The sequence below is a fragment of the Callorhinus ursinus genome, unplaced genomic scaffold (assembly GCF_003265705.2).
Source record: "Callorhinus ursinus isolate GAN/ISIS: 27379988/994484 unplaced genomic scaffold, GSC_fseal_2.0 scaffold59, whole genome shotgun sequence".
Taxonomy (NCBI): domain Eukaryota; kingdom Metazoa; phylum Chordata; class Mammalia; order Carnivora; family Otariidae; genus Callorhinus; species Callorhinus ursinus.
The window spans coordinates 4,976,932-4,989,649 of record NW_027397121.1 but is presented as its reverse complement, the minus strand read 5'-3'; the positions used below and the strand labels follow the sequence as shown (position 1 = coordinate 4,989,649).

The 12,718-nt window shown below is 38.2% G+C and overlaps 1 protein-coding gene across 1 annotated transcript in view; it reads right to left on the bottom strand.

The window, feature by feature from the left end:
- Positions 1 to 12,718, bottom strand: part of SRPK1 (SRSF protein kinase 1) — a 79,979-nt gene that overhangs the window by 11,725 nt on the left and 55,536 nt on the right. Inside the window, 6 exon segments of the mRNA XM_025862360.2 lie at positions 867 to 974; positions 8,553 to 8,653; positions 9,055 to 9,474; positions 9,852 to 10,065; positions 10,489 to 10,514; positions 12,005 to 12,170. Coding sequence (XP_025718145.1) covers positions 867 to 974; positions 8,553 to 8,653; positions 9,055 to 9,474; positions 9,852 to 10,065; positions 10,489 to 10,514; positions 12,005 to 12,170 — 1,035 coding nt within the window.

The window sequence follows — 12,718 nt, the reverse complement described above, 5'->3', positions numbered from 1 at the left end:
GTTAGCACTAGAATTGCCCTGTAAGCACCCACTCAGATTGTGCCAGGCCCTGACCCAGACACTTAGCTATACATCACAGACAAGGCTCCTGTTAGCATGGTACTTACAACCTAGTGGGAGAGAAACAAGTAAAGAAACACACAATTACAAATTGAAGAGTACACTCCATTTCGGGAAACAATATAACACATTCCAACAAAGGCTACTTGTGGGAAACCATTCAATATCAACTAAATCTGACTACTTGAGTACTTGTCTGACAGAGGCAAAGCAGCAATTTAAGACTCTTTGGATGACTGGGCTTTCACATCTTTTGAGGTGCAAAGATTCCTGAGGAACTGTCAAACTATACAGAATGAAGTAGTTTCCAGGGGTTTCCCTAATCTGAAAACAGATCAGAGCTGAAAGGGCAAGGGTACTGGTAATCTCCTAATCAAAAGTGGCACCACCTTAGAGCAATTATTTTAATCCCCTCCACTGAAGCCCATACTAAGAAACATTTGGTGCCTTCAACCAATAGCAATTTGGCACAACAAAATGGAATGCCAGATGCTTTTGTTTTTGAGGCAGAGAAAGAATTTCAAGCAGGCTCCATGCCCAGAATGGAACCCAACTTGGGGGCTCGATCTCACAACCCTGAGATCATGACCTGAGCCAAAATCCAAGAGTTGGACACTTAACCGACTGAGCCACCCAGGTGCCACAGGACGCCAGATGTTTTTAACTAGCTTTTGAATTCCTACCTCTTCAGACATAAGATTTAGAGTGCCAGTGGCACATCACAAAAAAATTTCTTTTCCTGTTTGTAAATTTGCTGGTCTACTGAAATTAGCAAACAGTGAAGGTCAAGGGGGGAAAAACATTACCATGCATGCTGTGCTCCAAATGTCAGCAGGGGTATTATAGCCAGATCCTATCAGAACTTCCAAGGAGCGATACTGCCTTGTTTGAATATCTTCAGTGAAATGTTTGTGCTGAGTAAATGAAGAAGGAAACAGTACTTTAAAATTCACTTATTCTAAAGAGTAACAAATCATGAAAAAAAAATTAAAATAAATCTTTTAAGTTTGCTTCAAACCAGTCTTCATTTAGCTAGTTACCTAAAAGTATCAGTTTGATGCTATTAGCTCCAAACAGTACTTTGCTTTAATATGCTGTCTACTACAAATTATTTTTGGAAACATATAAATTTAACCTTAATAGAGATACACAGATTAGGGAATAACAATCGCTTTTTAAGAAATGGAAAACTATTAACCCCAAGCAAAAATTAAGCTGGTCATTTGTCTGTAGTTAGTAAGCATGTCAACAAATAAATTACACCAATTTAGGTTCAATTCAAACTTTCCTTGTTATGTGCTCATTATGAAGAAATAAAAGATTAGGCTTCAAGTTTCAAGAAACTTACAAGCACCATCTATAAAGAATTCTTGCCCCCATTCTCCTCCATCCCCCTCACTCCTCCAAAAAACTCAAACATGATTCTTGGGGAAACAGAGACCATGTTAAGTACCATGGGAATGCAATCAGCAAAACAATCGGAATCTCTAACACATAAATTGTATGGGAAGAAAGGGAAAAACTATAATAAAAGCAATTTAAGAGACATAGTACCCAATTTTGCATTCATGGATTTTATTTGGATCCTATTTCAAACAAAAGAATATTTACAAGGTTAACTGGTAAAATAGACTGAATACTTGATATTGGAGAATTGCCAACTTTTTAGGTGTAGCAACGGTGTCATGGTTACCTGAAAGAATCATCTTTTAGAAAGCCATATTTAGGAATGAAACTAAGATATTTGGGATACAGTTGAAGATAATCTGGAGTGGGTGATATATATATATACTGGCAATGAGCTGATAATAACTGGGTGACGCTAGTATAATGACACAGGGTTTCAGTGTTCTATTTTCTCTACTTTGGTATAGGTTTGAAGTTGGCCATAATAAAAAATACTCCAGAAAAAAAGCTTAGAATGAGTCATGGACACAAAACAAAATCCAGATAATATTAAGAAACGTGTAAACAAAAAAGCGTGGAGGATGATTCTCTAATCCTACTGGAATTCAAAAACAAGGATGATTATCCGTTTTTGTTTGTTTTTAAAGTTTTATTTAAGTGATCTCTATACCCAATGTGGGGCTTAAACTCATGACCCCAAGATCAAGAGTCGCATCTTCCTCCAACTGAGCAGCCAGATGCCCCAAGGAAGAACATTTGTGAAGAGGAAATACTAGGCAGAGAAAGCTTCAGGTAGAAAACCAGTGTTGACCAGAGCTCCAAAGGGACAAAGACTGATCAAAAAGCGCCACTTTTGTACTCCTGGTAGACAGAGCATCACCAACAAAGGCCAGAAGACATGTGCTAAAGCCACATACAGCTAGTTGCTAGGATAAAGAGTCTGGATTTCATTCGGCACCGCTCCATGTTAATGCACAGGAGTGTGCTGTAGGAAGAATGACAAGACATCTGAGGACATCATTCCAGTCATTTTCTGGTTGGTGGCCAGGAATGAAAATCTGAACACTGATTGCGGAAATAGGAGAGGGAAGAGTAAATTCAAGGAGAGCCAAGAAAGAATAAGCGGAATTTCAAAATTCAATGGCTATATGTGGGAGACAGCAGGAACAGCCAAAAGGAACTCCGTGGCACAGGCCTAATGTGTCAGCTGTTTGCTGACAAAAACAGAGTGTGAGAGACTTAGGCAAGTGGATTTACAGGAAAACAATGGGCTCAGATATTCAGTTTGAAGTGAACATGTACTGCAGGGGATTATGATACTGTAACACATATACATTCAGGTGTATGAGTCATGCAGAATGCATTTTTCGTGTGTGTGTGTGTGTGTGTGTGTGTGTGTGTGTGTGTGTGTGTTTGTATTTGGTCTTTATCCACTCTTCTTGGCTACAACTCCCTGGAATCCTGGAATTTCTGGAAGCAGTAAGAGCAAAAGGGAGTATATTTGTATATGTGGTCTCTTGTCCTCAGTTCCTGAAAATACTTCAGAGCTGTAAAGGTAAAACTTAGGGTGTCTTATTATTCATAAACCCCTTTCTACCACAACTATGTTTATGTTAATGAGCTGACTTCTGAAAAGCACCTAAGGATGGGGGGGTGGTTGCTATAGGAACTAACCATGAACAGAGGGTGGGACTGAAAATTCCTAGTCTCTGATTTCTGGAGAGGGGAGGGGTGAGGGGCTAGAGAAGGAATAATCACTAATGGTAAGTTAATCAGTCATGCCTATGTAATGAAGCCTCCATAAAAATGCAAAAGGAGGGGGTTTGGGAAGCTTCCTCACTGGGGAAACCAGAATGCTTCCACATGCCACTGGGGCAGGCCCTTGCAAGCTCCATGACGACAAGCTCCTTTAAGACCTCACCCTATGTATTTCCTTCTCTGGCTAATATCCTTTGTAATAAGTCAGCAATGTAGTGATTAAACGGGCTTTTCCGAACTTTGTTAGTCATTCTAGCAAATCAATCAGACCCAAGGAAAGGGCTGTGAAATCTCTGATTTATAGCCAGTTGGTCAGAAGTACAGGTGATAATCTGGATGTGTGATTGGCATCCTGAAGTGGAGGGGGTTGTTGGAACCTCCAATTTATAGCTGGTTGGTGAGAAGCAAAGGTAACTTGGGACTTGCAACTGGCATCTGAAGTGGAGGGAGGTCTTGTGGGACTGAGCCCTTCATCTGTGGAATCTTATTTTTCTCCAGGTAGATAATGTCAGAATTGAGTTGAACTCTCAGACTAGTGTCCAATTGCTTGGTGTGGGAAAGCCTTCTCTCTCTCTCTCTCTCACACACACACACACACACACACACACACACACACACATTTAGAACTGGGTCCAGACATCCTTTTCAGTGATACATCTAGAAAAACGGACATGATATTCAAGGGTGTTGTCTTTACTCCCTGTGCCTCACTACTGCCTTAAAAAGATGCTGTAAATGATGAGGTCAAGAATCAGCAAAAGTAAAGAAGGTGGATCAGATACAAACACACACATCCACTCACTCCTAAAACTCCACCTTAGTTAAGAATTCAGTGTTAATTTTTTAAAGCATAAACTGACACAGAATGACAAAGAAGCAATAAATTTAGAGCAGTAAAATTTACAGGTTTAAAAACAGATCAGTGGTAAACACCTTAGTGGATCCAGGAAAACTGAATACGCCACTGGTGAAAGCTGAGAAGCGCTGGGATGTAAACCATACATAGTACTCCTTGCCTCAGGGCTTGGGGTTTGGCAGTGTCAGTCGGGTATCACTGCAAGTGAGGGTGGGATTTAACCCAGAAACACTGCTTTAAACATCTTTTAAAGATGGCATGCCTGGGTGGCTCAATCAGTTAAGCATCTGACTTGGTTTTGACTCAGGTCACAATCTCACAACCCTGAGATCGAGCCCCAGGTCAGCGGGCAGTCTGCTTATCCATCGCCCCCCCACCTTGTGCTCTCTCGTGTGCTCTCTAAAATAAATAAATAAAATCTTAAAACAATTAAATAAATCTTACAACAACAACATCTTTTAAAGAAACAGGGCTCCAGAACACAGGGCATGATGCAATCTAACAGCTTCTTCCCTGGTCAGACAGAGCATTTGGAGGTTTTCTCTGGAGTGGGTAAAATAGGATCTCTGAAGGATGCGCCACATGATTGAGGGGAGAGTACAATTCTGAAAACAGGAAAGTTAAGTGACTATGTAACTGCATGTTGAACCCCCTGTTTTCCTGCAGAAGAAGGCAACTGACAACACATAGGAAGAAAAAATGTCAAAAATGAGATAGTAAATTATATCCTCTGAGAGATAATCAGAGAACCAAAGAACTCTTGATAAGTAAAAATGTAATGAGAGAAATGAGAAAAAATAAAGCTTATAATAACTAGTCAAGAAATAGCCCAGAAAATAAAGCAAAAAGAAAATGACAGAAAATAGGAAAGAGGTTAAGATAATATGTGCACAGGAGGTCTAACATTTGAATAATGAGACTTCAGAGCTAGAGGACAGAAAGGAAATAAAACCAACCAACCAACCAACCAACCAACCAGCCAACCAACCAAAGAACAAAGAAAAAGTCAAAACCAAAGAACTAGAGTTTCAAAATTAAAAGTGCACACCAGGGGTGCCTGGCTGGTTCAGTTGCAAGAGCTTGACTCTTGATCTTGTGGTTGTGAGTTCAAGCCACATGTTGGGTGTAGAGACTGCTTAAATAAATAAATAAACTTAAAAAAAAAAAAGTGCACACCAAGTCCTTAATCTAATGGATAAAAAACAAACCCAAGTGAGGCATAGCACTGTGAAATAATGATCCTAGAGACTTTCACAAGGGAAAAGGCTGCATACAAGGGATCAAGAATCAGAATGGCAATGGTCTTTAGCAGCAACAAGTCAGGGAACTAGAAGATAATAGAGCAATGACAAACATTCTGAAGGAAAATTGTTTTCAACCTAAAACTTTGCATGCAGCCAACTGAGTGTGAAAGTAGGACAGAGACATTAGCAGACGCAAGGTGCCCCCCTCCCAGTCTCACACACCCCTTCTTAGGAAGCTACTACAAATTGTATATACTCCAAAACAAAACAAAAACCACAAAGAAAACAATCATTTTACAGTAAACCAAGAAAGAAAATCAAAGAGACAGAAAGTAGGGAATATAAAGAGAGAGTAAACATAATCTCCAGGATGATGGTGAAAGGAAATCTGAATGGTGGTAACGCCACAGGCCTCCGGGGCAATCCAACAGGTGAACGCAGGTTAGAAGATTCCAGGTTCCAGACAGAGCTCTTCGGGAAGAAGTTGAAAGAGTACTCAAGGTAGCTGTATGCATTAAAGTATACGTATTTATACCACTGGGTGAAAGCGTGGGGTTGAATTAATTAATAAATAGTACAAAGATGACTAAGCAAATGAAACATAGTGTTAGGCAGAAACAGAAAAAGAATCAGTACAATTTATGCTTAAGATAGCACTGGGTCCCAATAATGCAAACACGGAATGATTAAGTAGCCAAAATCATATTAAATTGGGAACATGGGGGATGGATGCAGTGATGGTACGTAAATCCTGTAGTAAAATGCCTAAAATTGGGAAAAAAAAATTGGGAGCAGTATAGCCAAGTTATTTATTAGCAATATGAAGGTAAATACTGATGTGTGGGGAGTAAAAAAATTGGCAAAGGGAGGGGACAGATATCTGAATCAACATAAACTATATACATGCATAACTGACAAGAATATAATACTTCAAAAAAATCAAGCAATCTGAAAATCCTATACAATTTTATTACTGAATGCCAGATGCTGTTCTGCTGCAGAGATCAGTAAGATGTGACATTTAGTCATGACTAGGATCCAGCAGGACAAGACGCCGATGTCTAGTTCACACTGTGTCCTAGTACCAAGGTCAGAGCATGTGCCAATGTTTGCTGAAGGAGTGAATGAATGAAAAGAAGGTAAAGTCATTTTAGCATATGGCACATTTTTTAAAAAGAGAAGAGGGGCCCCTGGGTGGCTCGGCCAGCTGGGCGTCTGCCTTCGGCTCAGGTCATGATCCCAGAGTCCTGGGATCAAGCCCTGCATCGGGCTCTGTACTCAACGGGGAGCCTGCTTCTCCCTCTCCCACTGCCTGCCTATCTGCCTACTTGTGCTCTCTTTCCCTCTGTCAAATAAATAAATAAAATCTTTTAATAAAATAAAATAAAATAAAATAAAAAAAGAGACATGCAGACAAAAAAAGAGAGAGTAATTGTGGTAGTAAAAGTGACATGAAAAATTGTAGCAGAATAAAGAAGTGTGCCAACTGGGTAAGAAAATAATGGAGGAAGGTGTTCTAAACACAAAGGCCCAGAAGCTTGAAGCATTTGATGTTTGTACCATGTGGTATCTGTGACAGAGCCAATGAGTTTCTCACAATTCATTTACTTAAGTATTTATTGAGCACCTCCTAGGTACCAGGTTCTGTTCTAAGTACTGTAGATACAGCAGTGAACAAAAAAATCTGTTGTGATGGGACATACATTGAGGGATAGTAAGCAAACAACTATACAGTATCAGACTGTGATAAGTGCTATGGAGAAAAAAAAACAGGGGGGAGAAGAAGAAAGAGACAATACATGAATGAATATAATAAAGGTGCATGGGTTTAGAGAGTGGTGGTTTGCTCATTAATTATGTTAGGTGTTCAGGGGAAGATCTCCCTGATGACAGCTGAATAGGAACTTGAAGAAAATGAGTGAGTTGTACACATTATCTTGGGAAGAGAATTCCAGGCAGAAGGACACTATTTCCTTGGTGGTGTGTGGGACATGGTAAAGACTTTGGCATTTATTTTGAGGGAAGTCACTGCGACTCACATTTTTAAAAGGATCACTCTGATAGCTGTGTTGACAACAGTCTGTAGGGGGCATGGGCAGCTGAAGGGAGAGAGTTGAGTAGGTCACTGCAGTCATCCAGGTGAAGACCGGCTGGCCTAGACCAGACCACGGTATGGTAATTAGAGTAATTAGAATAATTACTAATTACTACTCTAATTACTACAAGTAATTAGAGTAATTCTAATTACTTGAAAAGTTTTTCCCCATTCCTACCAGTCAGTGCTAAGCTCTGACTTCATTTTTTTTTTTCCTAAAAGGTTATCACAATATCCTAGAAGTGAGATCCTTCTAAGGTATAAACCATTAGGTACAGGATGCCATATGGAATAGAGAATTCGAAGTATAAAAATAAACGTAAAACCCATTAAAGTGGAGTTTCATTAACGCATAGTTTTGGCTTCAGCAATCTTCAACATTCCTGTTTACAAAGTATATGACTCTGAGTAGTGTCATTTATGTGCAAATCATTCTACTGTAGATTTTTGAGGTGTCCATTAAAAATAATGCCCTCCCCCAAATTCTTAGCTAGGTAATAAGCAACAGTATTAACAGACACTACACATCAAAAATCCATTTTAAAAAAGCACCCCAACTTTTGACTTAGGAATTCTATGTTTAGGTCACATCCTAAGGACAACCACACAAAGATTCATGAGCCAAGATGCTCATCACAAAGAGCTATCAAAAATGTGTAAAAACTAAGTACATTAGGGAATACTATATAGCCAACTGAATTTGATAAAACTTTCTGGTTGACAAAGAAGTGTCCAAAATATGTTAAATGAGTTAAAAGTTTACAATTAATAAGTTAGATACCAATTTTGAAAATAACAGGAAAGTATGAACATAAGCATCACTGAGTACGAAAGTGAATTAGGACACAGATAAAACAAGACTGGCCAGGAGTTAACATTCCTGAATCTGGGTGATAGGTACCTGGAGTGGGAGTGGGGGCTGTTTTATTATACAACTCTCTCTACTTTTCTAAGTATATTTGAACTTTTCTATAATAGAAGATTAAGAAAAAAGTGAAAAAATATTCAAAGATGTTAACCGGCAATCTAGGTACAGACCTGCAGATGTTTTCTTCCTTAGCACAATTAAAGTTCAACTTTTCATTCATTCCTAGTGACTTCAAAACACAGCACTAAGCTAAGTTTAACTTACCACCCAACAGGCATTTCCAAGATCAGCAATCTTCACTTGGAGCTTTTCTGCATTTTTTGGCTCAAGGGGATTAACAAGAAAATTTCCAGCAGTGGATTTCCCTATAGACAAAGGGTATCATTAATAAGGCTGTTTAGTGAACACAGAAATACCCAAAGGTTAATAAAACTCTCTGAAGCAATATACCCAGGCCTCCGACTGGCAAACTTCACTAAATTTTGTAAGATAAAAGAGTACCAAAAAAAAAAAAAAAAAAAAGAATACAGCAATACCTTCAGCTTACACAATAAAACCTACTTCTGCCTTCAGAGCAAGTGAAATGCTGTGCACCACTACATGACCAATACAATTCAAGAAACTAGCTAAAAATTTACACATTGAAGGTAACTTGGGAACCTGCTACGAAGCTTTATTTATAAAAACAATGGTAGATTTGGACTAGAAATTCATGAATATGCTATTCAGGGAAGGAGTACTGGGGGAAGTATGTCTGTTTAAGTACCTTTGTTGTCCAATGGTCCATTTTGTACTTGCTCTTGCTCATCTTCACAGGGTATCTCTGCCCGAATGCTTTCTTGAAGTTGGCTGATGTCCTGTTCACTGAATGACTGGTCTACGTTTGGTGAAGCCTGGCACATCATGGTATCTGACACCTCAGAGGTTACAGGTGTACAAGAGTCTGTTTCCTGAGATGTGCTGCTGTCTCCATTCTGGGAGCTTAGGAAACTAGGTTCCTGCTTCAAATTTTGGACATCACAGTCATTAGCATTATGTAGATCCTCTTTAAGCCTCAATGTTTCTTTATTACTGTTTTCAGTATAATTAACGATTTCAATTACTCCATTGCAATTAATTTCTGCTGCACCACCCTCTACACCACGTTCCATAAGTGTTTGATCCTGGTCAATGGTACTTGACTCTTCTAAGGAACAAACAGACAAAAAGGATGTATGTGTATGTGTATGAGTGAGAGAACAAAAAAACTTCTCCACAAGATTAAAAACGTTTTCTAGAACTTATACAGGGTGACATAAAAACATGATTGAACATCTAACACCTATTTATGGAAGGATAAAGATCTCCTTATCCTTACTCAAGTGCAAAATGAAGTCTATGTTGCATTTCCATAGAAAAGTCAGAAATTACATTTGACTATTACCTGCCTGACATTTATGAAGGTTCTGTACTCTTACTGTATAAGGACACCCCCAGAGATGTGTTGTATGCACGAAACCACTATATTATAGAACAATGATAAATTAATGTTAAAGTAAATTTTTGTGTATGCTCTATTTATACCAAGTTTTTCTTGGGTCATTTTATTAGGTGGGTTCTCTTTCAAGGGTCTTTCAACAGGACTCTCTGATTCTTCTTGCTTGTTTGGTCTTTTTTGCCCAGGGCCCGACTCTTTCTCCATTTCCTCAATTTCCTGCATTCGCTTCTCTAGTAATTCTGCCTGGCGCTTCTGCTTCTTCTTCAATTTCTTCTTCTTATTCTTTGACATTTTGTCAGCCTGGGCGGAGATTACAAACAGATAAAGCCTTCAGGTGGCTAATCCATTACCCCCAGTTGGAGATAACTGTTAACTTTAATATTTCCTAATTAAATTTCACTCTTTTCCTAACATAGCACTTAAGTTTCTCATTAACTTAAACAATGTGGATACTCTTATGAAACCAAATAGAAACAAACAATAAATTTTGGTCCTCTGAGCCATCTGTGGGGCTGCTGTACTCTCAGACACACTCAAGTTTATAGAAGCCTCACCGGTACAAACTTGTTAAAGATGCATGGGCATTTGTAGGAGAAAATATAGAAGCGCAGGAATATTTTTTTCTTTGGTTTTCAAACTCTACACAAACTGTGATCCCTAACAGAAGAATCCCTGCTCATTGCCCATAGATCAGAATTAAACATAGAAACACCTTATACTTACTGGTTTAGGCTGGGGTGCAGTACTGACTGAAAAGAAAAGAAAACCAAGTAAGAACCCTGGCATTCAGCAGCCGTATAAGTTTATGTTATAGAGAAAACTGTTTTTAAAAGCAACTTTGGTAAAAGTATCATCTTTTAAAAAAGAATAATGCATATAAAAGTTGGCAAACATAAAATAAATGTAAATAAACTAAATTCTTCTCCAGATAAAATCCATATATGCAAGGAGCCAAAGTCCCCATTTCTGGTTTCCACTATTAATGCTGCAAAAATCTCATTCCGATGTATGCTTAAAATAGAAAATGACAGGCAACAACCCTCATCCCCACCAAGAACCCCCATCTCTTAATTCTTCCCCTTGGCACTGGTCAGTTTTAAAAGGAGCATGGCATTAAGAGTTATACAGTAATTTGTATCATAGCATAGCATAGATTAGGCGGGAGGTAGAATCTTCCGTAAAAAAAATTTTTTTTAATTGTGGTAAAAGCCACACAAGGTGAAATTTCCCTCTGAACCATTCTTAAGTGTACAGTTCAACAGTGTTAATTATATTCACATTGTTGTGTAATATTTCTAGAATGTTTTCACTTTGGAAAAATGAAACTCTATGCCCATTAAACAACTTCTCATTAGCCCCCCCTTCTTTAGTCTTCCTTTTTAAAGGAAGCCTATGATAATTGACATTTCAACTTGAGGATCAAGAAAGTCCCTCAAAAAAAAAAATTCCTCAAATATAATAAAACTACTAAAATTAAAATCTATACCCCAAATGGCAAAAAAAATCATCATAATCATAGCCATCATCTGTAGCACATAATACTGTGTGGCAACCTATTAACTGCTTTAACATGGAACTAATCCCCCAAGAACTCCTGCATGAGGGAAAACGAAGTCAAGACACTTGCTCAAAAACACCCAGCCAATGATGAAGCCAGGATTCAAACCAGCTCTGTCCACCCCAGTGCTTAAACTCAAGTTCTTAATAGTAAGTTATCTTGCCCCTGCACAGATCACACTGATCTATAAGCAAGCATGTACGTATGATCATGGTAAGAGGTAAACACATCAAAAATGGCTATTGAATCACAAGAGAAAATATTTTAAAACAAGAACATGAATCAGCTTTTATAGTATACAAAACATCTGTACCCAGAAGACACAATTTCTAGACTTCTTTCTACAGGAGAGCAATTCTGAAGATTTGTAAAAAAGTCTTGAAGCCTGAGACTATTTCTTACACACAAGTACTTACTGTATCTTATCATTAAATGAGTATGCTTTACTTAACTGCCTGGTAATAGAATAAAAATAGGAACTTCTCAGGTTTTTTTGTTTTTTTTTTTAAAGATTTATTTATTTATCTGAGAGAGAGAGCAGGGAGCCCAATACAGGGCTTGATCCCAGGACCCTGAGATCATGACCTGAGCTGAAATCAAGAGTTGGACACTTAACCAACCGAGCCACCCTGGAACTTCTCGTAACTTCTAATGAGACCAAAGTCCTCAGAGAAAACATACCTGCAGATCCAGAAGGTGGAGGAGCTCCAGATCGCTGCCACTCTGTTGCTTCTGCAGCCAGTCTTCGGATATACTGCTCGTTCACTGACAACAAGATGTTTTCTGGTTTAATGTCAGTGTGGATGATACGGCACTTGGTGTGTAAATAATCCAGACCCTGTAACACCTGGATGGGAATAGAGTGGTAGACTTGCAAACACAGAATACAAGTCTTTCTGGAGAAGGAAAAAATCACAATACAACATTTTACAAAATAAAAATATAAAAACAATATGGTAGTTTTCAACAGAGAATAAAGCATTCTTGATAAGGCCCAAAGAAACTTCCCCAGAAAGATTACTCGTAAACTATGAGCAAAGGCAAGAGTTTACCTATAATAAAAAATTAAAAAGCTAATTGTATTTGGAGATATTTAATGAAGAACATAAAGGCCGAGAATAAAAGTCAATATGCTCTTTAAATGTTGAAATATAGGTGATCAAAGAGATTTAGTATCTCTTAATTCAAATTTCCTTGTTGATAAAGAACTGAGGTCTCCTGATTCCCAGTTTAGAGCTCTTTCCACTAAAACACATTATCCAAATTATTTGCCCTTTGAAGTATATTTTCCTGAGAGTAAACTTTACTGTATTGAAAGCTATTTAGAATATTAGAAAATACCCTTGAATAATGTTCTATAAAGAGACAGTAATAATTTGACATAGCAATTCTCTA